This window comes from Embiotoca jacksoni, unplaced genomic scaffold, assembly GCF_022577435.1.
Source record: "Embiotoca jacksoni isolate LCO1_2020_lvr unplaced genomic scaffold, fEmbJac1.0.p SCAF_72, whole genome shotgun sequence".
NCBI classification, from domain to species: domain Eukaryota; kingdom Metazoa; phylum Chordata; class Actinopteri; family Embiotocidae; genus Embiotoca; species Embiotoca jacksoni.
This window is the reverse complement of record NW_027185428.1, coordinates 699,490-725,470: the sequence shown is the minus strand read 5'-3', so window position 1 is coordinate 725,470 and position 25,981 is coordinate 699,490. Positions and strand designations below refer to the sequence as shown.

Below are 25,981 nucleotides of genomic sequence, written 5' to 3'. Positions count from 1 at the left end.
TTAAGGCTGGTCAATTCCGGGTTGGTAGTGCGCATGCGCGTTCTGGATGGTTCCTCACGTGGAGACTTTCTCGTCAGTCTGTTCAGGCTCGTGCTCACGGAACCGGGGAACCAGCTCCACGCCGGATCTCTGACCTCACACACCCAGACATGGTAAGAGGCTCCGCAGGAAAACAGCTTTATTATCAACGAGTCCACAGAAATGGGAAAGTCAATCAGAGAATCCTTCAAACACGTTATCGGTCTTTTAATTTGTGGCTGAGGCATCGTTAGCAGCTAACGTTGTGTTAGCATCCAGTCACAAGGTCAAACTGAGTGTGCGTGAACGATGAGAAGTAACACGTGCACGTTGATCTTATTCCAACCAGAAGATGAAGGACCAGACATGGTAACACACGTGGTAACAGACATGGTAACACACGTGGTAACAGACATCGTAACAGACATGGTAACAGACATGGTAACACACGTGGTAACAGACGTGGTAACAGACATCGTAACAGACAGACGTGGTAACAGACGTGGTAACAGACATCGTAACAGACAGACGTGGTAACAGACGTGGTAACAGACGTGGTAACAGACGTGGTAACAGACAGACGTGGTAACAGACGTAACAGACGTGGTAACACACGTGGTAACAGACGTGGTAACAGACATGGTAACAGACGTAACAGACATGGTAACAGACGTGGTAACAGACGCTCGCTGTCGGCACTGACGTGTAAACAGGTGTCGCCGGGAGCTCGTGTAAGATGCACTTGGCTGCATTCATGTTTGATTTTCATAGAATAACTTTCACATTATCAGGTGAGTTTCCTGTCTCGTCTTTAGGAGACTGTCGGGATCAACTGGGGATCGATTTGACCACCAACCACCATTATTCATGTGCAATCGATCCTGGCTCAATATTGGTATCTGATGTGTCGCGAAAAATATAATGTCGCATAAAATGGAAATATTCAAAGTAAAAACAACCGTTTTATATCAGTTTATTTGGGCAGTGAACACACATTTACCCAGGTAGTGTCCTCCAGGGAACATATTGTTCTTCAGACTTTGTACACTGCTGAGTTCAGAAATGAATATTCTGCCAAGTGTGTAAAATACTCATTTATTATATTTCACTTGAGGTAAAGTAGCAGCACCACAGTACAAATCATGGAGCCACATTTGATTTCCTAAAACATTCTCAAAGTAGCTCAAGTATAAGTGATTATTATACAGAATACAGTCAATTTCAGAATAAGTAATATATTAAATTTGTCATTATTCATTCAGGCAGGCATTTGGAAAGTTCCTAACTGGGAACATCCCACTTCGAAGTTGAGCATTCACAAAGAACCACCGTCGCCTCCCGAAAATGTGATAAAAGTATATTTAGATGCAAATGTAACAAAATAACATTAGTTTCTACATCAGACTAAAAAAGATAAGTTAAGCAGCTGTTTTATCCAAACAAAGATCATGTTGGCTGCTAGATTAACCTTAAAAAATATACAATGAGTAGTTGTACTTGTGCAACCGCAGATATATTTAGATGCCAATACTTTTGTACTATTTAGATTTATCAGGGTGATAGTTAGTTTCATCAGTAAGATGAGCCGTCTTTTGTCCGGCTCTGCCTCTGGGTGCTAACGGCCATGAGCGGCAGACCCTCCTACCGCTCATAAGTCATAAATCTGGGACCAGTCTTGCTCCACCACCCTCCGATCCAGACGACCTTCACCCAAGGTCACTCGTACATCTGCTGTTGTCAGACTCTTGGCAGCTGCTGGGTTAAAACCTACCAAGCCACCGTCCTTCCTTGTGACTTCACTCAAACATTTGACATGAGAAAAAGTTGACTTCAATTTTGAAGTAGCTGATATAAAAAGCTGCCTCTGTGCCCGGTTAAACATTCCTTTATTTTAACTAAAAGCTTTGCATGAGATGTCCTTGCAGATGTTTCGGACATCCAAGCGGGCAGCTGGGGCAAGAACACGACCTTCATTAGCTGCCCGTTCATGGTTGTTGGTATTTTCAGTGGCGCTCGTCAACGTTTTAGGAAGAAAAACAAGTGTGATTTATTTCCTCTTTGATGTAGAAAGCTCAGCTCACATCTGGGTGGACAACAGATTCTATAAGTGCTTAGTGAACACACACACACAGGAACACAGGAACACACACACACAGGAATACACACACACACAGGAACACAGGAACACACACACACAGGAATACACACACACACAGGAACACAGGAACACACACACACAGGAGCGCGCACACACACACACACACACACACAGGAACACACACACAGGAACACAGGAACACACACACACACACAGGAACACACACACACACACAGGAACACAGGAACACACACACACACAGGAACACACACACAGGAACACACACACACACACACAGGAGCGCGCGCACACAGGAGCACACACACACACACACACACACAGGAACACACACACACACACACACACAGGGACACACACAGGAACACACAGACACAGATAGACAGACAGACAGACACACATATACACACACACACAGACAGACAGACAGACAGACAGACAGACAGACAGTTCTTTTTGACCTCTGTGTGCTCTCTTGCAGGCCTTCAGGAAGTTCCTCCCGCTGTTCGACCGGGTGCTGGTGGAGCGCTTGGTGGCTGAGACGGTGACGAAGGGGGGCATCATGCTACCAGAGAAGGCTCAAGGCAAAGTGCTGCAGGCCACAGTGGTGGCCGTCGGCCCGGGCTCTGTCACCCAGGTAAGGACCTATCCTCTGCTCGTTAAAATACTCCAGATACAGGCATAGATGCGATGACATTCATTTTTTTCCGTTTTATATATATTTTTTCCGTTTTATATATATATATATTATATATATATATTATATATATATTATATTATTATTATTATTATTATATTATTATTATTATATATTATATATAATATATATATATATATTGTGCAACCGCAGATATATTTAGATGCCAATACTTTTGTACTATTTAGATTTATCAGGGTGATGGTTTCATATATAAATATATATATTATTCTCCAATCGTATCATTATCTCGATCGATGTACTTGTCCAAGATCATGACATTCCATGATTTTGTGAACCGAATTTAATACCCAAAAGACAATATTCAATCGAATGAATGTATTTCTATACAAACTGTTGCACCCCCCCCCCCCCTCCCCCTCCCCTCCACACACACACACACACACACACACACACACACACACACACACACACTGGTATATTTTGGTCAAGTTTTTCACAGTGTCCCAACTCCTGGAAAAGAGGTTGTAACTTCTGTGATGTGTTGTTACTTTTCCAGAAAGGAGGTGTGCAGCCAGTTAGTGTGACGGTTGGGGAGAAAGTGCTCCTCCCAGAGTACGGGGGGACTAAAGTTGTTCTGGACAACAAGGTAAAGCACAGTTTTAAACTAAATTGTTCAAGATTATTTTCCCCCCATCCTCTGTTTAATTTCTGAGATGTTTGCCCCTCTCCTGTAGGACTACTTCCTGTTCCGTGATGGAGATATCCTCGGTAAATACGTCGACTGAGTCTCCAGCTGTTTTTTTTTTTGTTTGTTTTTCTTTGCTCATGTGAAGTTTCTATCAAGAAATTAAATTCATTCTTATCTGTTTTTCTTTTGTTATTGCAAATTGTAAATAATTCCAATCACATTTTGTTACAATAATAAAGGTTAAGTCCTCCTTGTTATGATTTCACAGCTGATTCTTTTTATGACCAGTTTATGTAGCTTGAACAAGGTAATTGTAAATTGAGTTAAGTCTAAGGATTTAAGAAGACAACCTGATCTCGCGTCACATAAACGGACTGTTTTACGGCTGGCGGGTAAAAACATGTTAAATATAAACCGTTTTATTTAGCTTATCAAAAGTAAGCTTCTCATTATATAAACGTCTTTCACACAGTACACTGAATACATCAGCATTATTACCACACTGAAGTTGCTGCAGCTGGCTGAGGTTGAGCTGATTGTTATTACTGTATTACTGGACAGATTCACGTAATGACATCTGATGACAAATTACCCTCTTTGTAAAATCATTATTTGTACAGTGGTGAGACAAAAATGTGAATATTGAATGTTTTATAGTGATAAACGATCACTGCACTGAACATGTAAAGTCCTTAAAACAGAACTTTTCAAAGGACCCCAATAACAATTGAACAATTTCAACATGAGCGGCTCGGAGGCAAAAACTCTCTTTTAACAGGAAGAAAAACCTCAGACAGCCGGAGGTAGAAGTTGAGGTGAGAGGAGAAAGAAAAGAACAGCATAGCGACTGAACTGTCCGTGAGGCATCACATTCAAAATAAGCACGTCTTTTTCATTTAGACAAGAACATTGCTCACTTTCAACATTTGATATGATGCAGTTAGTTATGAGTTTACATGATTTGCAAATCAATGCATTCTGTTTCTACATTTTACACAGCGTCCCAACATTTTTTGGAAACAGGGTTGTAGTTGTACTTTATACATCCCGAATCTCTGCAACTACACAGAATAAAATTAGAAAAGGAAAAAAAAAACAAAGCAGTATAATTATACACTAGAAATTATTTCCAATAATCATGAGAAATTCATGTAATGTGTTGATGATTTTTTAGATATGAATGGCAGGAAATCTTTAAACTTTGACTTTTCCCCCAGACCGCCTGCAGACGTACACGGTGTGAAAAGGCCCCCCAGGTTAGACTCTGGGACTACCTTGCTTTGTGGCTATTTAGTGTCTCTGTGTTTTGTGTCTTTTTGTAGATGTCCTCTGTCTCTTTGTCCTTCCTTTAATTGGTTTGTGAAATCCTGAGCTGAAGCCATGAGAGCTCTGAACCCTGCCGGTGCCCCCCCCCCCCCCCCGGGGGGGGCCCGGTGCCCCCCCTGCCACCTAACTATAACGCTGTAATAACGCTCCTGCCCGTTTGCGGCTCCTGTTGTTCGTTTCCGCTGCAGCGACGCCGCGGCTGACGAACATCCGGGTATTCTGTCGAGATGGTCATGGCGGAGGGTGCTGCAGTTCTCAGGAGGAATCGGCCTGGAACCAAGGCGAAGGTACGCTTTCACCCCGCAGAAACACTCCAACATGACCGCTAAAGCCCCCGACGGCTGGGTGCTGCGTCATCGTCCCTGGCCGTGTCCACCGGTCCTGTTTCAACCGGGTCGCGGACAGCTTCGTACCGCGGCCTGACCCGGTTGGGCCAGTTAGCTCAACGTTAGCAAGTTGCTGCAGCTACTTCCTGGAGAAACGTTAACGCTAAACGAGTGTTGGTGCTGCGGGAGGTCCGAGGAAGAATCCTGAATACTTATAAGACTAATGAGATGAAGAATGTTCCCGCGTTTCTCCTCAAACTCTCAGTCGTGTTTCTGTAGTTTTTACAGATCCGAGCCGATATGTTCTCGCTAACTGGCTAGCTAGCTTCGAAACTCCGAAAAACAAGAGCTTTTCAAAGTGATCACGTGTTTTACTGCAAACATCCTGTCAGTCTGTCAGTCAGTCTGTCAGTCTGTCAGTCAGTCTGTCAGTCTGTCTGTCAGTCTGTCCGTCAGTCAGTCAGTCTGTCAGTCTGTCCATCAGTCTGTCTGTCTGTCAGTCTGTGTCAGTCAGTCAGTCAGTCTGTCCATCAGTCTGTCTGTCAGTCAGTCAGTCAGTCAGTCTGTCCATCAGTCTGTCAGTCAGTCTGTCCGTCAGTCTGTCCGTCAGTCTGTCTGTCAGTCAGTCAGTCAGTCAGTCTGTCAGTCTGTCTGTCAGTCAGTCAGTCAGTCTGTCCATCAGTCTGTCAGTCAGTCTGTCTGTCTGTCCGTCAGTCTGTCAGTCAGTCAGTCAGTCAGTCAGTCTGTCTGTCTGTCAGTCAGTCAGTCAGTCTGTCTGTCCATCAGTCTGTCAGTCAGTCAGTCCGTCAATCTGTCAGTCTGTCTGTCAGTCAGTCTGTCTGTCTGTCAGTCAGTCAGTCTGTCTGTCCGTCTGTCCGTCAGTCAGTCAGTCAGTCTGTCCGTCAGTCAGTCTGTCTGTCCGTCAGTCAGTCAGTCAGTCTGTCCGTCAGTCAGTCTGTCTGTCCGTCCGTCCGTCTGTCCGTCTGTCTGTCCGTCAGTCCGTCTCCGTCTGTCAGTCAGTCTGTCTGTCTGTCTGTCTGTCCGTCTGTCTGTCAGTCAGTCCGTCAGTCCGTCTCCGTCTGTCAGTCAGACTGTCAGTCAGTCTGTCCGTCTGTCTGTCAGTCAGTCCGTCTGTCTGTCTGTCTGTCTGTCCGTCAGTCAGTCTGTCCGTCAGTCCGTCCGTCCGTCCGTCTGTCTTCATAGGAAACTGTCCTTCATTCACGTTTCTCATGTCTCCTTATCTCAGTCAATGACGAGGATTTATGAACCTCTGCTACTGACAGCTTTAATCAATGAGATTGTACCCCCTCCCCCCTTCTGTCCCCCTCTGTCTCCACCTCCGTCCCCCTCTGTCCCCCCCTCTCCCCCTCTGTCTCCACCTCCGTCCCCCTCTGTCCCCCCTCTGTCTCCACCTCCGCCCCCCTCCCCCCCTCCGTCCCCCTCTGTCCCCCTGTGCAGGACTTCTATAACTGGCCGGATGAATCCTTTGAGGAGATGGACAGCACGCTGGCGGTCCAACAGGTGTGTTATTCTATGTTCACCATCTTCATCCAATCTCATCAGAGAACTGGTTTGATTGTTGAATCTGGAGCTTTTTATACATTTCATTCAAGCAAACAGGGAATTTCACACGAACATACATACAGAAGTTCACAACTTACTGTGCTTCTAAAACTAGATTGTGTTGAATTCTGAGCATATTGAGATGATGTAGTGAATGATACTAATATATATATATGTGTACTAATATATATGTACTAATATACATCTACTAATATATATGTACTGATATATATGTGCTGATATATATCTACTAATATATATGTACTGATATATATGTACTAATACATATGTACTGATATATATGTACTAATATATATGTACTGATATATATGTACTGATATATATGTACTAATATATATCTACTAATATATATATCTACTCGTATATATGTACTAATATATATGTACTAATATACAGTGGGGCAAAAAAGTATTTAGTCAGCCACCAATTGTGCAAGTTCTCCCACTTAAAAAGATGAGAGACGCCTGTAATTTTCATCATAGGTACACTTCAACTATGAGAGACAGAATGGGGGGAAAGAATCCAGGAAATCACATTGTAGGATTTTTAATGAATTAATTGGTAAATTCCTCGGTAAAATAAGTATTTGGTCACCTACAAACAAGCAAGATTTCTGGCTCTCGCAGACCTGTAACTTCTTCTTTAAGAGGCTCCTCTGTCCTCCACTCGTTACCTGTATTAATGGCACCTGGTTGAACTTGTTATCAGTATAAAAGACACTTGTCCACAACCTCAAACAGTCACACTCCAAACTCCACTATGGCCAAGACCAAAGAGCTGTCAAAGGACACCAGAAACAAAATTGTAGACCTGCACCAGGCTGGGAAGACTGAATCTGCAATAGGTAAGCAGCTTGGTGTGAAGAAATCAACTGTGGGAGCAATTATTAGAAAATGGAAGACATACAAGACCACTGATAATCTCCCTCGATCTGGGGCTCCACGCAAGATCTCACCCCGTGGGGCCAAAATGATCACAAGAACGGTGAACAAAAATCCCAGAACCACACGGGGGGATCTGGTTAATGACCTGCAGAGAGCTGGGACCAAAGTAACAAAGGCTACCATCAGTAACACACTACGCCGCCAGGGACTCAAATCCTGCAGTGCCAGACGTGTCCCCCTGCTTAAGCCAGTACATGTCCAGGCCCGCCTGAAGTTTGCTAGAGAGCATTTGGATGATCCAGAAGAGGATTGGGAGAATGTCATATGGTCAGATGAAACCAAAATAGAACTTTTTGGTAAAAACTCAACTCGTCGTGTTTGGAGGAGAAAGAATGCCGAGTTGCATCCAAAGAACACCATACCTACTGTGAAGCATGGGGGTGGAAACATCATGCTTTGGGGCTGTTTTTCTGCAAGAGGACCAGGACGACTGATCCGTGTAAAGGAAAGAATGAATGGGGCCATGTATCGTGAGATTTTGAGTGAAAACCTCCTTCCATCAGCAAGGGCATTGAAGATGAAACGTGGCTGGGTCTTTCAGCATGACAATGATCCCAAACACACCGCCGGGCAACGAAGGAGTGGCTTCGTAAGAAGCATTTCAAGGTCCTGGAGTGGCCTAGCCAGTCTCCAGATCTCAACCCCATAGAAAATCTGTGGAGGGAGTTGAAAGTCCGTGTTGCCCAGCGACAGCCCCAAAACATCACTGCTCTAGAGGAGATCTGCATGGAGGAATGGGCCAAAATACCAGCAACAGTGTGTGAAAAGCTTGTGAAGACTTACAGAAAACGTTTGCCCTCTGTCATTGCCAACAAAGGGTATATAACAAAGTATTGAGATGAACTTTTGTTATTGACCAAATACTTATTTTCCACCATAATTTGCAAATATATTCTTTAAAAATCAGACAATGTGATTTTCAGGAATTTTTTTTCTCATTCTGTCTCTCATAGTTGAAGTGTACCTATGATGAAAATTACAGGCGTCTCTCATCTTTTTAAGTGGGAGAACTTGCACAATTGGTGGCTGACTAAATACTTTTTTGCCCCACTGTATATGTACTGATATATATGTACTAATATATATGTACTGATATATATGTACTGATATATATGTACTAATATATATGTACTGATATATATGTACTAATATATATCTACTAATATATACAGTGGGTATGGAAAGTATTCAGACCCCTTTAAATTTTTCATTGCAGCCATTTGCTAAAATCAAAAAAGTTCATTTTATTTCTCATTAATGTACACTCAGCACCCCATCTTGACAGAAAAAAACAGAAATGTAGAAATTTGTGCAAATTTATTAAAAAAGAAAAACTGAAATATCACATGGTCATAAGTATTCAGACCCTTTGCTGTGACACTCATATTTAACTCACATGCTGTCCATTTCTTCTGATCCTCCTTGAGATGGTTCTACTCCTTCATTGGAGTCCAGCTGTGTTTAATTAAACTGATTGGACTTGATTAGGAAAGGCACACACCTGTCTATATAAGACCTTACAGCTCACAGTGCATGTCAGAGCAAATGAGAATCATGAGGTCGAAGGAACTGTCCAAGGAGCTCAGAGACAGAATTGTGGCAAGGCACAGATCTGGCCAAGGTTACAAAATCATTTCTGCAGCACTCAAGGTTCCTAAGAGCACAGTGGCCTCCATAATCCTTAAATGGAAGAAGTTTGGGACGACCAGAACTCTTCCTAGACCTGGCCGTCCAGCCAAACTGAGCAAACATGGGAGAAGAGCCTTGGTGAGAGAGGTAAAGAAGAACCCAAAGATCACTGTGGCTGAGCTCCAGAGATGCAGTAGGGAGATGGGAGAAAGTTCCACAAAGTCAACTATCACTGCAGCCCTCCACCAGTCGGGGCTTTATGGCAGAGTGGCCCGACGGAAGCCTCTCCTCAGTGCAAGACATATGAAAGCCCGCATAGAGTTTGCCAAAAAACACATGAAGGACTCCCAGACTATGAGAAATAAGATTCTCTGGTCTGATGAGACCAAGATTGAACTTGTTGGCGTTAATTGTAAGCGGTATGTGTGGAGAAAACCAGGCACTGCTCATCACCTGCCCAATACAATCCCAACAGTGAAACATGGTGGTGGCAGCATCATGCTATGGGGTTGTTTTTCAGCTGCAGGGACAGGACGACCGGTTGCAATTGAAGGAAAGATGGATGCGGCCAAGTACAGAGATATCCTGGAAGAAAACCTCTTCCAGAGTGCTCTGGACCTCAGACTGGGCCGAAGGTTCACCTTCCAACAAGACAATGACCCTAAGCACACAGCTAAAATAACAAAGGAGTGGCTTCGGAACAACTCTGTGACCATTCTTGACGGGCCCAGCCAGAGCCCTGACCTAAACCCAATTGAGCATCTCTGGAGAGACCTGAAAATGGCTGTCCACCAACATTCACCATCCAACCTGACGGAACTGGAGAGGATCTGCAAGGAAGAATGGCAGAGGATCCCCAAATCCAGGTGTGAAAAGCTTGTTGCATCATTCCCAAGAAGACTCATGGCTGTACGAGCTCAAAAGGGTGCTTCTACTCAATACTGAGCAAAGGGTCTGAATACTTATGACCATGTGATATTTCAGGTTTTCTTTTTTAATAAATTTGCACAAATTTCTACATTTCTGTTTTTTTCTGTCAAGATGGGGTGCTGAGTGTACATTAATGAGAAATAAAATGAACTTTTTTGATTTTAGCAAATGGCTGCAATGAAAAATTTAAAGGGGTCTGAATACTTTCCGTACCCACTGTATATCCATAATATATCTCCATAGTATATATCCACAGTAAATATCCATAATAGATATCCATAGTGTATATCCATAGCATATATCTCCATAGTATATATCCATAGTATATATCCATAATATATCTCCATAGTATACTGTATGTACTGATATATATGTACTAATATATATGTACTGATATATATCTACTAATATATATGTACTAATATATTTCTACTAATATATATATATATATATCTGCTAATATATGTACTAATATATATGTACTGATATATATATATATATAAATGTACTAATATATATATATATATATCTACTAATATATATGTACTGATATATATGTGCTGATATATATCTACTAATATATATCTACTAATATATATGTACTGATATATATGTACTAATATATATGTACTAAAATATATGTACTGATATATACGTACTAATATATATCTACTTATATATATATATATATATATATATATATATATATATATATATATATCTACTAATATATATGTATTAATATATATCTACTAATATATATCCACTAATATATATGTACTGATATATATGTACTAATATATATGTACTGATATATATGTACTATTATATATCTACTAATATATATCTACTAATATATATGTACTGATATATATGTACTAATATGTTTGCCGGGTGTGTTTCAGTACATTCAGCAGAACATTCGATCAGATTGCTCCAACATCGACAAAATCCTGGAACCTCCGGAGGGGCAGGATGAGGGGGTGTGGAAGTACGAGCACCTCAGGTACAAGGCTTTGGTCGCATTATTTCATGGTTGCTTTCTCGTGTGTGTGTGCGTGCGTGCGTACGTGTATATACACTGCTCAAAAAAATAAAGGGAACACTTAAACAACATCCTGGATCTCAATGAATGAAATCTTCCAGTTCAAATCTTGATTCATTACATAGTGGAATGTGTTGAGAACAAAATAGCATCAGAATGATCAATGGAAATCAAAATCATTATCCATGGAGGTCTGGATTCAGAATCATACTCCAAATAAAAGTGGAAAAATCAGATCACAGGCTGATCCAACTTCTGTGGAGATTCCTGAAGACAAGTCCAAATGAGTCTCAGTAGTGTGTGTGTCCTCCACGTGCCTGTATCACTCCCTACAACGCCTGGGCATGGTCCTGATGAGACCACGGATGTTCTCCTGAGGGATCTCCTCCCAGACCCGGATCAAAGCATCGGTCCACTCCCGGACAGTCTGCGGTGGACGTGGCGTCGGCGGACGGAACGAGACGCGATGTCCCGGATGTGCTGGATTGGATTCAGGTCTGGGGGACGGGCGGGCCGGTCCGGAGCATCGACGCCTTCATCGTACAGGAACTGCTGACACACTCCAGCCACATGAGGCCGAGCATTGTCCTGCATCAGAAGAACCCAGGACCCGCTGCACCAGCAGATGGTCTTCAACGGGTCTGAGGATCTCATCCCGGGACCTGATGGCAGTCAGGGTACCTCTGGCTAGCACACGGAGGGCTGCGCTGCCCTCCAAAGAAACGCCTCCCCAGACCGTCGCTGACCCGCCGCCGAACCGGTCCCGCTGGAGGATGTTGCAGGCAGCAGAACGTTCTCCACGGCGTCTCCAGACTCCGTCACGTCTGTCACATGTGCTCAGTGTGAACCTGCTCTCATCCGTGAAGACCACAGGACGCCGACGGAGAAGCTGCCGATCTCGGTGTTCTCCGGTAAAGTCCGATCGCCCCGCAAGGTGTTGGGCTGTGAGCACAGACCCCACTTGTGGACGTCGGGTCCTCGTACCGCCCTCATGGAGTCTGTTTCTGACAGTTTGAGCAGAAACATGCACATTAGTGGCCTGCTGGAGGTCATTTTGTAGGGCTCTGGCAGCGCTCCTCCTGCTCCTCCTTGCACAAAGGAGCAGATAGCGGTCCCGCTGCCGGGTTGTTGTCCTCCTACGTCCCCCTCCACGTCTCCTGGTGGACCGGCCCGTCTCCCGGTATGTCCTCCGTCCTCTTGACACTGTGCTGACAGACACGGCAAACCTTCTTGCCACAGTGTACATTGATGTGCCATCCTGGATGAGCTGCACTACCTGAACAACTTCTGTGGGTTGGAGACACCTCATGCTCCCTCTAGTGGTGAGGACACTGGCAAAATGCAAAAGGGACCAACGATCATCCAGAAAGGACGAGGACAGAGAAACGGTCTGTGGTCACCACCTGCAGAACCGTTCCTTTATAGGGTTGTCTTGATAATTGCCTCATTTCCACCTGTTTGTTCCATTTGTACAACAGCAGGTGAAACTGATCCTCAATCAGTGTTGATCCTAACTGGACAGCTTGATTTCACAGAAGTGGGATTGATTGGAGTTACATTGAGTTGTTTAAGTGTTCCCTTTATTTTTTGGAGTAGTGTATACGTGTATGTATGTATACATACACTTTTTCATATATATATATACACACAGTGGTGTGAAAGTGTTTGCCCCCTTCCTGATTTCTTATTTGTTTGCATGTTTGTCACTTAAATATTTCAGATCATCAAACAAATTTAAATATTAGTCAAAGATAACAAGTAAACACAAAATGCAGTTTTTAAATGAAGGTTTTTATTATTAAGGGAGAAAAACAATCCAAACCCACATGGCCCCGTGTGAAAAAGTGTTTCCCCCTAAACCTAATAACTGGTTGGACCACCCTCAGCAGCAACAACTGCAATCAAGCGTTTGTGATAACTTGCAATGAGTCTTTTCCAGCTGTGGAGGAATGTTGGCCCACTCATCTTTACAGAGTTGTTGTAATTCAGACACATTGGAGGGTTTTCCAGCACCAACCTCCTTTTTAAGGTCATGTCACAGCATCTCAACAGGATTCAGGTCAGGACTTTGACGAGGCCACTCCAAAGTCTTCATTTTGTGTTTCTTCATCCATTCAGAGGTGGACTTGCTGGTGTGTTTTGGATCATTGTCCTGCTGCAGAACCCAAGTTGGCTTCAGCTTGAGGTCACGAACAGACGGCCGGACGTTCTCCTTCAGGATGTTTTGGTAGACGGTAGAATTCATGGTTCCATTGATCACAGCAAGTCTTCCAGGTCCTGAAGCAGCAAAACAGCCCCAGACCATCACACTACCACCACCATATTTTACTGTTGGTATGAGGTTCTTCTTCTGAAATGCGGTGTTACTTTTACGCCAGATGTAACGGGACACACACCTTCCAAAAAGTTCAACTTTTGTCTCGTCAGTCCACAGAGTATTTTCCCAAAAGTCTCGGGGATCATCAAGATGTTTTCTGGCAAAAATGAGACGAGCCTTAATGTTGTTTTTGCTCAGCGGTGGTTTTGGTCTTGGAACTCTGCCATGCAGCCATTTCTGCCGAGTCTCTTTCTTCTGGTGGAGTCATGAACACTGACCTTAACTGAGGCAAGTGAGGCCTGCAGTTCTTTGGATGTTGTCGTGGGGTCTTTTGTGACCTCTCGGATGAGTTGTCTCTGCTCTCTCGGGGTAATTTTGGTCGGCCGGCCGCTCCTGGGAAGGTTCACCGCTGTTCCATGTTTTCTCCATTTGTGGATAATGGTTCTCACTGTGGTTCTCTGGAGTCCCAAAGCTTTAGAAATGGCTTTAGAACCTTTTCCAGACTGATAGATCTCAATTACTTTCTTTCTCATTTGTTCCTGAATGTCTTTGGATCTCAGCATGATGTCTATCTTCTGAGGATCTTCTGGTCTACTTCACTTTGTCAGGCAGGTCCTATTGAAGTGATTTCTTGATTGAGAACAGGTGTGTCAGTAATCAGGTCTGGGTGTGACTGGAGAAATTGAACTCAGGTGTGATAAACCACAGTTAAGTTATGTTTTAACAGGAGGGGCAAACACTTTTTCACACAGGGCCATGTGGGTTTGGATTGTTTTTCTCCCTTAGTAATAAAAACCTTCATTTAAAAACTGCATTTTGTGTTTACTTGTGTAACCTTTGACTAATATTTAAATTTGTTTGATGATCTGAAACATTTAAGTGTGACAGACATGCAAAAAAAATTGGAAATCAGGAAGGAGCAAACACTTTTTCACACCACTGTATATATGTGTGTTTATGTATGTATATATATATATGTCTGTTTATAAAAGTTTTGTATCATAACTGACGCTCTCCAATGGACCCACTAATTGGAATTATAATTTCTTTCATTCATATGCTTTGCCCATCTTTTGCTGCTGTCAGTCAGGCACAGTAATCACTGCCCCGCCCCTAAACATGACAAGCTGGCCTGTTATTAGAGATGTAATCGTCGATTCCTCACAAACCGTCTGTTTGGTGTTTGTGTGGAGCTCCAAAGTCATGATGGTTTCTGACACTCAAAATAATCTCTCGTTTAGAGTTTCTGGTCTCTGTAAAAGTTATTGTTCATATTCTCAGAAAAATCAGCTGCAACACTGCATTACTAATAAGAAATTGGAACATTTATGATTTTTGACTAATTATTTTGTGAACAAAGAACAAACTGTAGCTCTTTAGGTTAAAGTGTAATGGCAGGTGTGTTTATTCCCAACTTGTTAGCGTTAAAGTACCTTCAGAGTTGAGGAACTGTGTGTTTGGCTGCTTTTACCAACTCTGGGTCGCGGTCTGAATTATTGTCCACTATGTCAGTGGTTCTGCTTCGCCTCAGAAACTCTGACCACTTCGCATGTTGCTCAAACTTTCATTTAGATTTTTGATTCAACAGAATATTAAAAAAATACAACAAATAAAAATGTCATGGACAAAAAGGATGAGACCCATAACCTAATATTGTGTTGCATCACGAACAAACCCTATCTGTACACCTGTCAGAAGGAAGTTGGGTTCTTCCTGAGTCAGCTGCTCCAGCGGTTGTGGAAGATTAAAGTTTCAGAAATTCTCTATTTTCCGTTTTTGAGGTTTCAGGGTAGAAAAGGAGGCTTGCCTTGCTAATCTTTCCTTATAGTTTAGTTGAAATCTTGTGATCACCGTTTTACCAAAACCTGCAGACTGAAGCGAAAATGATTGTTAAAATGTGACGGGAGGTTTTCTTGTTTCAGGCAGTTCTGTCTGGAGCTCAATGGTCTCGCTGTAAAACTGCAGGTAAGTGGTTTAACTCACCACACACACATTTTAACTGTTCACAACTTGTGAAAAGGGTGGTTCTGAGGGAGGTTCATAGGGTGGTGGTTCTGAGGGTGGTTCTCAGGGTGGTTCTGAGGGAGGTTCAGAGTGTGGTGGTTCTCAGGGTGGTTCAGAGGGTGGTGGTTCTCAGGGTGGTTCTCAGGGTGGTTCTCAAGGTGGTTCAGAGGGTGGTTCTCCAGGTGTTTCTCAAGGTGGTTCACAGGGTGGTTCTCAGGGTGGTTCTCAGGGTTGTTCAGAGGGTGGTTCTCAGGGTGGTTCAGAGGGTGTTTCTCAAGGTGGTTCAGAGAGTGGTTCTGAGGGAGGTTCAGAGGGTGGTGGTTCTCAGGGTGGTTCAGTGGGTGGTGGTTCTCAGGGTGCTTCTGAGGGTAGTTCGGAGGGTGGTGATTCAGAGGGTGGTGGTTCTCAGGGTGCTTCTGAGGGTGGTTCAGAGGGTGGTGGTTCTCAGGGTGCTTCTGAGGGTGGTGGTTCAGAGGGTGGTTCTCAGGGTGGTTCAGAGAGTGCTTCTCAGGGTGGTTCAGAGGGTGGTGATTCAGAGGGTGGTGGTTCAGAGGGTGCTTCTCAGGGTGGTTCGGAGGGTGGTGGTTCTGAAGGTGGTTCTCAGGGTGGTTCTCAAGGTGGTTCAGAGGGTGTTTCTCAAGGTGCTTCTGAGGGTGGTGGTTCTGAGGATATTTCTGAGGGAGGTTCAGAGCGTGGTGGTTCTCAGGGTGGTTCAGTGGGTGATGGTTCTAAAGGTTTTTCTCAGGGTGCTTCTGAGGGTGGTTCGGAGGGTGGTGATTCAGAGGGTGGTGGTTCTCAGGGTGCTTGAGGGTGGTTCAGAGGGTGGTGGTTCTCAGGGTGGTTCAGAGGGTGGTTCTCAGGGTGCTTCTGAGGGTGGTGGTTCAGAGGTGGTTCTCAGGGTGGTTCTCAGGGTGGTTCAGAGGGTGGTGGCTCTGAAGGTGGTGGTTCTCAAGGTGGCTCAGAGGGTGGTGGTTCTGAGGGTGGTTCTGAGGGAGGTTCAGAGTGTGGTGGTTCTCAGGGTGGTTTAGAGGGTGGTGATTCAGAGGGTGGTTGTCAGGGTGCTTCTGAGGGTGGTTCAGAGGGTGGTAGTTCTCAGGGTGGTTCTGAAGGTGGTGGTTCAGAGGGTGGTTCTGAGGGAGGTTAAGAGGGTGGTGGTTCTGAGGGTGGTTCTCAAGGTGCTTCTGAGGGTGGTTTTGAGGGTGGTTCTCAGGGTGGTTCAGAGGGTGGTTCTCAAGGTGGTTCTGAGGGTGGTTCAGAGGGTGGTTCTCAAGGTGGTTCTGAGGGTGGTTCAGAGGGTGGTTCTAAGGGTGGTTCTCAGGGTGGTTCTGAGGGTAGTTCTGATGGTGGTTCTGCTTGCAGAGTGAGTGCCATCCAGACACCTGCACCCAGATGACGGCCACGGAGCAGTGGATCTTTCTATGTGCTGCCCATAAGACACCCAAAGAGGTGAGTGATGTCCCTCCACACACAGTACAATTACACTGTTGACTGTGTTTCTTGGTTTGTTTGTATATAATATATATAGATATATACTGTACTGTATATATATATATATATATATGTTGACTCTGTTCTTGGTTTGTTTGTATATAATATATATAGATATATAATGTACTGTATAAACTGTGCATTTTATATTATATATTTTATATTTATATTTATATTTCTTACTGCTATTTACTGCTATTTTATTGCTTTTCTATTATTATATTCTATTCTAGTATTTTATTCTATTATTTCTATTATTATCTTATTGCTTCTGTATGCTGCTGTAGCGAAAAAATTTCCCCTCGGGGATTAATAAAGTAAATACCTACCTACCTACCTACCTACCGCCACCTCTGACTTCCATCATGTTTGAAGCTGTTTGATGGTGCTGCTCTCTTTCCAGTGTCCTGCCATTGATTACACCAGGCACACGCTGGACGGAGCTGCCTGCCTCCTCAATAGCAACAAATACTTCCCCAGCAGGTCAGTCACCTTAAATCAGATATATATGTATATGTTTATTGTTTATTATAAAATGTATATGTTGTAAAGAAAAATGTTAAAAAGCACTTTCCACCTTGGAGGACAACGCCCTCTGCAGCAAGCAGGCCAATGCCTGCTGCAGCTGAAATGCTTATTATATTCAGAGCTGGTAGTATTCATAGATTGCTGTGTGTGTGTGTTTATATACAGTGGTGTGAAAGTGTTTGCCCCTTTCTGATTTCTTATTTTTTTGCATGTTTGTCACTTAAATGTTTCAGATCATCAAACAAATTTAAATATTAGTCAAAGATAACAAGTAAACACAAAATGCAGTTTTTAAATGAAGGTTTTTATTATTAAGGGAGAAAAACAATCCAAACCCACATGGCCCCGTGTGAAAAAGTGTTTCCCCCTAAACCTAATAACTGGTTGGACCACCCTCAGCAGCAACAACTGCAATCAAGCGTTTGCGATAACTTGCAATGAGTCTTTTCCAGCTGTGGAGGAATGTTGGCCCACTCATCTTTACAGAGTTGTTGTAATTCAGACACATTGGAGGGTTTTCCAGCACCAACCTCCTTTTTAAGGTCATGTCACAGCATCTCAACAGGATTCAGGTCAGGACTTTGACGAGGCCACTCCAAAGTCTTCATTTTGTGTTTCTTCATCCATTCAGAGGTGGACTTGCTGGTGTGTTTTGGATCATTGTCCTGCTGCAGAACCCAAGTTGGCTTCAGCTTGAGGTCACGAACAGACGGCCGGACGTTCTCCTTCAGGATGTTTTGGTAGACGGTAGAATTCATGGTTCCATTGATCACAGCAAGTCTTCCAGGTCCTGAAGCAGTAAAACAGCCCCAGACCATCACACTACCACCACCATATTTTACTGTTGGTATGATGTTCTTCTTCTGAAATGCGGTGTTACTTTTACGCCAGATGTAACGGGACACACACCTTCCAAAAAGTTCAACTTTTGTCTCGTCAGTCCACAGAGTATTTTCCCAAAAGTCTCGGGGATCATCAAGATGTTTTCTGGCAAAAATGAGACGAGCCTTAATGTTCTTTTTGCTCAGCGGTGGTTTTGGTCTGGGAACTCTGCCATGCAGCCATTTCTGCCGAGTCTCTTTCTTCTGGTGGAGTCATGAACACTGACCTGAACTGAGGCAAGTGAGGCCTGCAGTTCTTTGGATGTTGTTGTGGGGTCTTTTGTGACCTCTCGGATGAGTCGTCGCTGCTCTCTCGGGGTAATTTTGGTCGGCCGGCCGCTCCTGGGAAGGTTCACCGCTGTTCCATGTTTTCTCCATTTGTGGATAATGGTTCTCACTGTGGTTCTCTGGAGTCCCAAAGCTTTAGAAATGGCTTTAGAACCTTTTCCAGACTGATAGATCTCAATTACTTTCTTTCTCATTTGTTCCTGAATGTCTTTGGATCTCAGCATGATGTCTATCTTCTGAGGATCTTCTGGTCTACTTCACTTTGTCAGGCAGGTCCTATTGAAGTGATTTCTTGATTGAGAACAGGTGTGTCAGTAATCAGGTCTGGGTGTGACTGGAGAAATTGAACTCAGGTGATAAACCACAGTTAAGTTATGTTTTAACAGGAGGGGCAAACACTTTTTCACACAGGGCCATGTGGGTTTGGATTGTTTTTCTCCCTTAGTAATAAAATCCCTCATTTAAAAACTGCATTTTGTGTTTACTTGTGTAATCTTTGACTAATATTTAAATTTGTTTGATGATCTGAAACATTTAAGTGACAAACATGCAAAAAATAAGAAATCAGGAAGAGGGCAAACACTTTTTCACACCACTGTGTGTGTGTGTGTGTATATATATATATATATATATATATATATATATAAAAAAAGCCAAATCCAATATAAATTGTCTCTCTTAGTTGTCTGTCCAGCTCAAGTTAACTGAGTTGTGGGCTGCAGTAAAGAAGCTCTCATAAAAAATGTGTAAAGGACAGACAGTCAGTAGATGAGCTGGTGGAGTCATCAGCCTCGTTGTCCTCAGGACAGCTGAAGACAGGAAACGGCCAACGAGAGTTTAACCAGGACACAGATACTGGAAGCAGGATGATGCTGTTCAGAACGGCTGCATGAGCAACATCCCAACATATACACGAGATGATGTAATCAGTTGTGACTGACACTGACAGATCTCTCTTCAGGACCCGGAACAGGGAAAATAGATGAATGTCTTAATCAGAAACATTGCTTGGATAAAATGTGGAGGATTACGGCTGTAAGGCAATGATAAATAGGAAATGAATTTATTTTGAAATGCACAAGTATTGATAGCAGAGTCGTTTCCATCCCAGCTTATCGATGCGCCGTGGAGAAACTTTTCTGAATTTTGTTACCCATCTCGTCCCGACCCAGAGACCTGAGACTGATGTGTCTACAGGGGCTGATGCAGTTTAGAGGGGACTGTGTGTCCCCGGTTATTTTCTGGAGCTACAATTTACTGATGTCCCTTAAACGCCTCCCAGGTATTGGTAGATGCTAGTTAGGGGGCTCTATCCTGTCACCCCCCGGTTTACTGCAGCGATCCCCTCAGACAGAAGGTGGCCCAACCTCTTCATCCAGGTGCTCCAGCAGCACACGCATAAGCACCACCCAATCTTTCTGCTCCACCCATGTGGACAACCCAACAATGCATTTTGTCTGGTTCCCTCTCCAGTCACTTCCCATACACCGTGGTGATATCTCAGATTGGATGTTCAGTGGACTCAACATGGAGGTGGTCCAGCTCCAGAGGGGAGGTGGTGTGTTCACTTCCCTTCATCACCACGGTCTGGTCTGTTTGCAGGGTGAGCATCAAGGAGTCCTCGGTGGCCAAGCTGGGCTCCGTCTGCCGCCGCATCTATCGGATATTCTCCCATGCCTACTTCCACCATCGCCAGATATTTGACAAGTATGAGGTGGGTGGATTTCTTTTTTATTATCCTCTTTTATTTTGCTATTGCTCACGTACATTTACTCACTTAACTTCAAACACAGAAATGATTGATAATGTCATTTTCTTCATTCTGTTTTTTGTCAATTTAACTTTCAGTTGATGTAGTAAAGTTGGAGTATTGATCAGTTTCCACAGTTTTTACTCCACATGTCTAAAAGCTGGAAAACCACTTGAGATGAGATCATAAAGCATCACAGCAACAGATCCACCACAGATGTGCGATTGGAGCGATAATCACAGCTACATTGGATCAGAACTTTCTTACAGCAGGTTCTTGTCTTTTTTCACATTCCTTAAAGAACTAAAGCCTCTTTAAGAAAATGTACATTTTCTTGGTAAAAGTTTCAAATGGTTTTTCACCTTAAGGTGAGGGAACCCTGGTAATGAGGTCACATGGAGGACGCAGCTGCTGTCTGAACCCAATCAATCTGTTTCCAGGGTCATTTCACAGACTGCACTTCTGCTATATCTTGTTTTTTTCAGAACAGTCTAGGCTATCCAAATCTTTCATCACTCCATTTTTTACATTCATATTTATATCAAGGAAAAAAAAAAACCGTCTGATGAAATGATGTTTTAAATGTGTCTCAACATAGAAGGCTGGAAGTAGAGATATCTTTTTACAATTGTGTTGAGGAGATTGTATCTGAACCATGTTTATGGGACACTACGAAAAAATGTGCTTGGTGCCTGACGGAAATAAATGTCATTGATTTAGTTAAGTCTTGCACATGTGATACGAGCTATTAACATGACTGTTGGGTAGGCCATTACATTATATACACACGATGTATGCACAAGTATTATTATCCATCCAAACAGTAGCATGTGATGTCATAATGTCAGACCTATTTTGGAGACAATGTGGAGATTAGCTGTGGTTTGAGAAACAGATTGGTTCAAGAGGTTTAGTCCTCCAGAGAAACTGAGTAGCATCAGGAGGTGGTGGTGGAGGAGGTGAAGGAGGTGGAGGAGGAGGACGCACAGCTCCATGCAGAGTAGCGACGAGTGAATTTGACAGAAGTTTAAAGTTGATTTTCTCTGTGAACACAGACAAGGTGCTGGTGTTTTTAGAGATGTCCAGATGTGCTGGTGTTTTTGGATATGTCCAGATGTGCTGGTGTTTTTGGATATGTCCAGATGTGCTGGTGTTTTTGGAGATGTCCAGATGTGCTGGTGTTTTTGGGGATGTCCAGATGTGCTGGTGTTTTTGGGGATGTCCAGATGTGCTGGTGTTTTTGGAGAGGTCCAGATGTGCTGGTGTTTTTGGAGATGTCCAGATGTGCTGGTGTTTTTGGAGATGTGCTGGTGTTTTTGGGGATGTCCAGATGTGCTGGTGTTTTTGGAGAGGTCCAGATGTGCTGGTGTTTTTGGAGATGTCCAGATGTGCAGCTTCATAGGATAGATATCTTGAGCATGTAGCAGTGCAGTGTGTTAATAAATGCTACATTACATCTCATCACATTACATTACATCACATTACATTACATTTCATTTATCTGACTCTTTTATCCAAAGCGACTTACAATAAGTTCATTTCAACCATGAGGGTACAAAACCAGAACAACAAGAATCAAGAAAATATAATTTCTTCCAGAAAGCCAAACTACAAAGTTCTATCAGTAAGTTCTATTTTAAGATACTAAAATTATACTGTTCAAGGTAAAGTCAGAAGAGGTGTGTTTTTAGTTTGTGGTGGAAGATGTTCAGAGTTTCTGCTATCCTGATGTCGGTGGGGAGCTCATTCTACCATTTAGGAGCCAGGACAGAGGAAGAGGAGGAGGAGGAGGAGGAGGGAGCGGAGGGAGCGGGCTGGGATGTAGGGTTGGACCATGTCCTGGATGTAGACTGGACCCGATCTGCTCACAGCACGGTACGAAGTACCAATGTTTGGAAACGGCTACGACTCCTCAAGCCGAGTTCCCACCTGCTGATGGTGTGAAAGGTCAGCTGAGCAGATTGACTGGAGGTCGACCAGCTGTTCGACGACAGTCTGGATTTCCTGCCTGTTTGTTTCCAGTGAGGTGTTAGAGTTCATAGTGAGCAGCTGTTTTAAAGTATTAATACTATTCTGAATGTATTTTTAGGGTTCGAGCACCTCAACTTAACAGGAAGTCCACCATTTTGAATTTAGTTGCCATTTTTGTCGATTTGCATGTGTTGTATTTAAAATATGTTTTATAATTATTTAATTAATTTTTTTCTTATTAAGTAAAAAAAAAGATTTTGATAAAGAACTGGACTGATACGAGAATAGATGAGATAAGAACAATTTGAATAACACGTGTCCTTGCTGGAGACAGACTGGGAGGACGACCGTTCCACCTGTTTCTGTCCAACTCAAAGGAAGTGAGGCTGAAGAACGTAGAAACACAAACACAGATCAGTTCTGGTACCAGCGAGGACTAAACCGGATCCTCCTCCTTCCTCCGACACCACGACTTCATCACCTGATCAAACTGTCCAAGGGCGAGTTTCTCAGCTATGACGTGTTTTGTGTGCAGAATGAAACGTTCCTGTGTCACCGCTTCACGCGCTTCGTGATGAAGTACAACCTGATGTCCAAGGACAACCTGATCGTTCCCATCCTGGAGGAGGAGGTGCAGAACACCTCGTCAGCTGGGGAGAGCGAGGCCTAATGGAGATCTGCTGTCACATGTAAACACTCCACAATCACACACTACAGAGGAGACCAATACACACACACACACACACACACACACACACACACACACACACATTACACACACACACACACAACATACACACACACAACATAACATACACACACACACAACATACACACACATAACACACACATAACATACACACACGCGCACACACACACACACACACACACACACACACACACACACACACACACACACACACACACACACACACACACACATAACATACACACACACACACACACACACACACACACGCACACACACACAGACACACACACACACACACATAACACACACATAACATACACACACGCGCACACATAACATACACACACACACAACATAACATACACACACACACAACATAACATACACACACACACACACACATAACATACACACACACACACAACATAACATACACACACACACATAACACACACACACACACACACATACACACACACACACACACACACACATAACACACACACACACACACACATAACACACACACACACATACACACACACACACACACACACACAACATACACACATAACACACACACACACACACACACACACACACACACACACACACACACACACACACACACATAACATACACACACACACACACACACACACACACACACATAACACACACACACACACACACACATACCCACCAGTGTGTATTGAGGCTCATGTGTAACACTGTCCATGTGTCCTCCAGTCCCCTCTGTCCAGCTCAAAGGATTAAAGGTGAAGAATGTGTCCAGTCGGGTTCATCAGCTGCAGGACCAGATGATCTTTCTCTCTATTTCCAGTCTGCGTTCCCGCTCTGACTCCGATGCTCTCTAACTTCTCCTGCAGGATCTTTTTTTTCCCGAACCCCACATGTCGACGGGATCTCTCTCTCTGCCGGTAACGTTCGCTGAAATAGTTTCTCCCACATTTCAGAGTGAAGCTGACATTTTGTTTTGGTTTCCCAACATATTGAAACACGTTGTGGTCGTCTGTAGACGAACAGAACGACTTTCTCCGTTGTCACTGACGTCATGTAACCCATGTCAGATATTTGTTAGTGATACAGGGCCGTGGTAACAACCTGCTGTTTAACTTATCAGCCAATAATCATATTTCAAAAGACATCCAGTAAAGTAAACCGAAAAATATGCAAATGCACCCACCTTGACCTGCGTTGACCCCACAGGTTGAGGACTGAGAACCTGCTGAGGTTCTACTCCCAGAGAGTCATACGGTCTGAAAGACGGGAACTTGCCCTGCTTTTCACGCCATTTTTCAAAATCTGCAACTACAAATAAGTTAATTTAGTTTTTACTGATTAACTTTGCTTCAACACAACAACGTGGAGCTGCAGATGACCAGGTCCAGGCCTCGTTCACTTCTCATGCAGAAGGAGACACGACACCGATGTTTGAGATCCACCTCAAAACCCATTTCAAAGGTTTTTTTTATTCTCTAGTGCAAAAATGACTTTTGATGATCTTTTTTCTTTCTGAAACGTCAGCTCTAATTTGGCTGCTTTTCGTGGGGTTGTGGAAAACTTTTAGTTCCTCGGAGAGTTCCACCACATTTTGGTGGAAAGTTAAAAGATGAATCAGGCTGCTTTAAAAACACTATCGAGCATTAAGAGTCAGTTGCTACTAAATCTCGGCATTTATACATTCACAGCTGCAGCTGCAGCTGCTTACTGTGGACATTGGGGGGTAATTATCTTTAAGCAGCTGGATTTGCAAAAACCTCTGTAACCATGGTGACCTGTCGTGTTGACAAAGGCCCACCCTGACAACCCCCCCTGTATATAACTCCTCCTGCCCCTCTTATATCACTCATGTTTTCTGAGGGTGCCTCACTTTTGTGTCTGCTTCTGTTCTGTTTCCATGTGTTGCCTACCATCCTGGTTTGGGTGTGTCCCATGAAATGGATCACTAATTAGCCCAGGGACTTAATAATGCTATTAAAACAACATAGGTGTGTGGCTTGTGTGGTAGTGAACAAAGAAAAACCTTAATCTCTAGCTGTATACGTGTACTAGCAGTCAGATATTCTTTCTCTTTGGCCTCTGAAATGATATTTTAGAGTTTTCAGGAAGGCTTGTTGGCTAACTCTGATCCTGCTTTGTGACATGCCCCCACTTTAATAATGTGCCTGGTATTCCCCGATCCTGGACGTGATAACTAGCAGCTGAAACATGACGACGGAGACTCTGCATTGAGTCAGGTCTCACAGCTTTAAACATTGGATGAGTAAACTCCAGGAGGAACGGGGGAACATCGGCCACATTTCTGTATTGGAGCACAACCACCTTCTTCAAACCCTCTCCCTCCTTAAGTTATTTTGTGGGAGGAGTCTTGTCAATCCACCCACTTTTTTTTTTTTTAATGGACTAAAGAATTTTGTTACTGTTGACATTTTCATGTCTGTTAATAAAAAAAAAAAAAAAAAAACACCTATTATTCAGGCAGTTGCGTGGACATTTTAACACAATTTAGTGTTGCAGCTGTGTTTTTGCTTTTTGGGATGTGAAACTTAACATCTTTATTAGTTGGTTGTCAGAAAATCGAAGTATTTTAACATTTGAAGAACACATTTTATAAATAAGCAAAGCTTCACTAAAAGCTCTATTGTTTTTCTTGCTCTTACATTACTGTAAATTGAAAGGATAACTGGTTTAGTTCGACCTATATTTGCCATTAAAATGTCTGTTGTGGCTCTGAGGGTCGCGCTGACTTCA

General features: G+C 43.3%; 1 protein-coding gene across 3 annotated transcripts; it reads left to right on the top strand.

The window, feature by feature from the left end:
* The first annotated feature begins 43 nt into the window (after positions 1-43).
* LOC138215340 (MOB-like protein phocein) lies at positions 44-25,981 on the top strand. Of its 3 annotated transcripts, XM_069177440.1 has the most exons (10): positions 44-152; positions 2,616-2,771; positions 6,594-6,656; positions 11,128-11,228; positions 15,507-15,549; positions 16,948-17,034; positions 17,480-17,559; positions 20,376-20,487; positions 23,030-23,183; positions 23,957-25,981. In XM_069177440.1, the coding sequence occupies exons 1-9, from the start codon at positions 150-152 to the stop codon at positions 23,162-23,164; spliced, it is 780 nt and encodes a 259-aa protein (XP_069033541.1). In that variant the 5' UTR covers positions 44-149; the 3' UTR covers positions 23,165-23,183; positions 23,957-25,981. The 3 variants fall into 3 exon arrangements, with proteins under 3 accessions (XP_069033541.1, XP_069033540.1, XP_069033539.1); XM_069177438.1 differs by lacking the exons at positions 44-152; positions 2,616-2,771 and adding an exon at positions 4,992-5,096; XM_069177439.1 differs by lacking the exons at positions 6,594-6,656; positions 11,128-11,228; positions 15,507-15,549; ... (3 more) ...; positions 23,030-23,183; positions 23,957-25,981 and adding exons at positions 3,352-3,441; positions 3,530-3,748.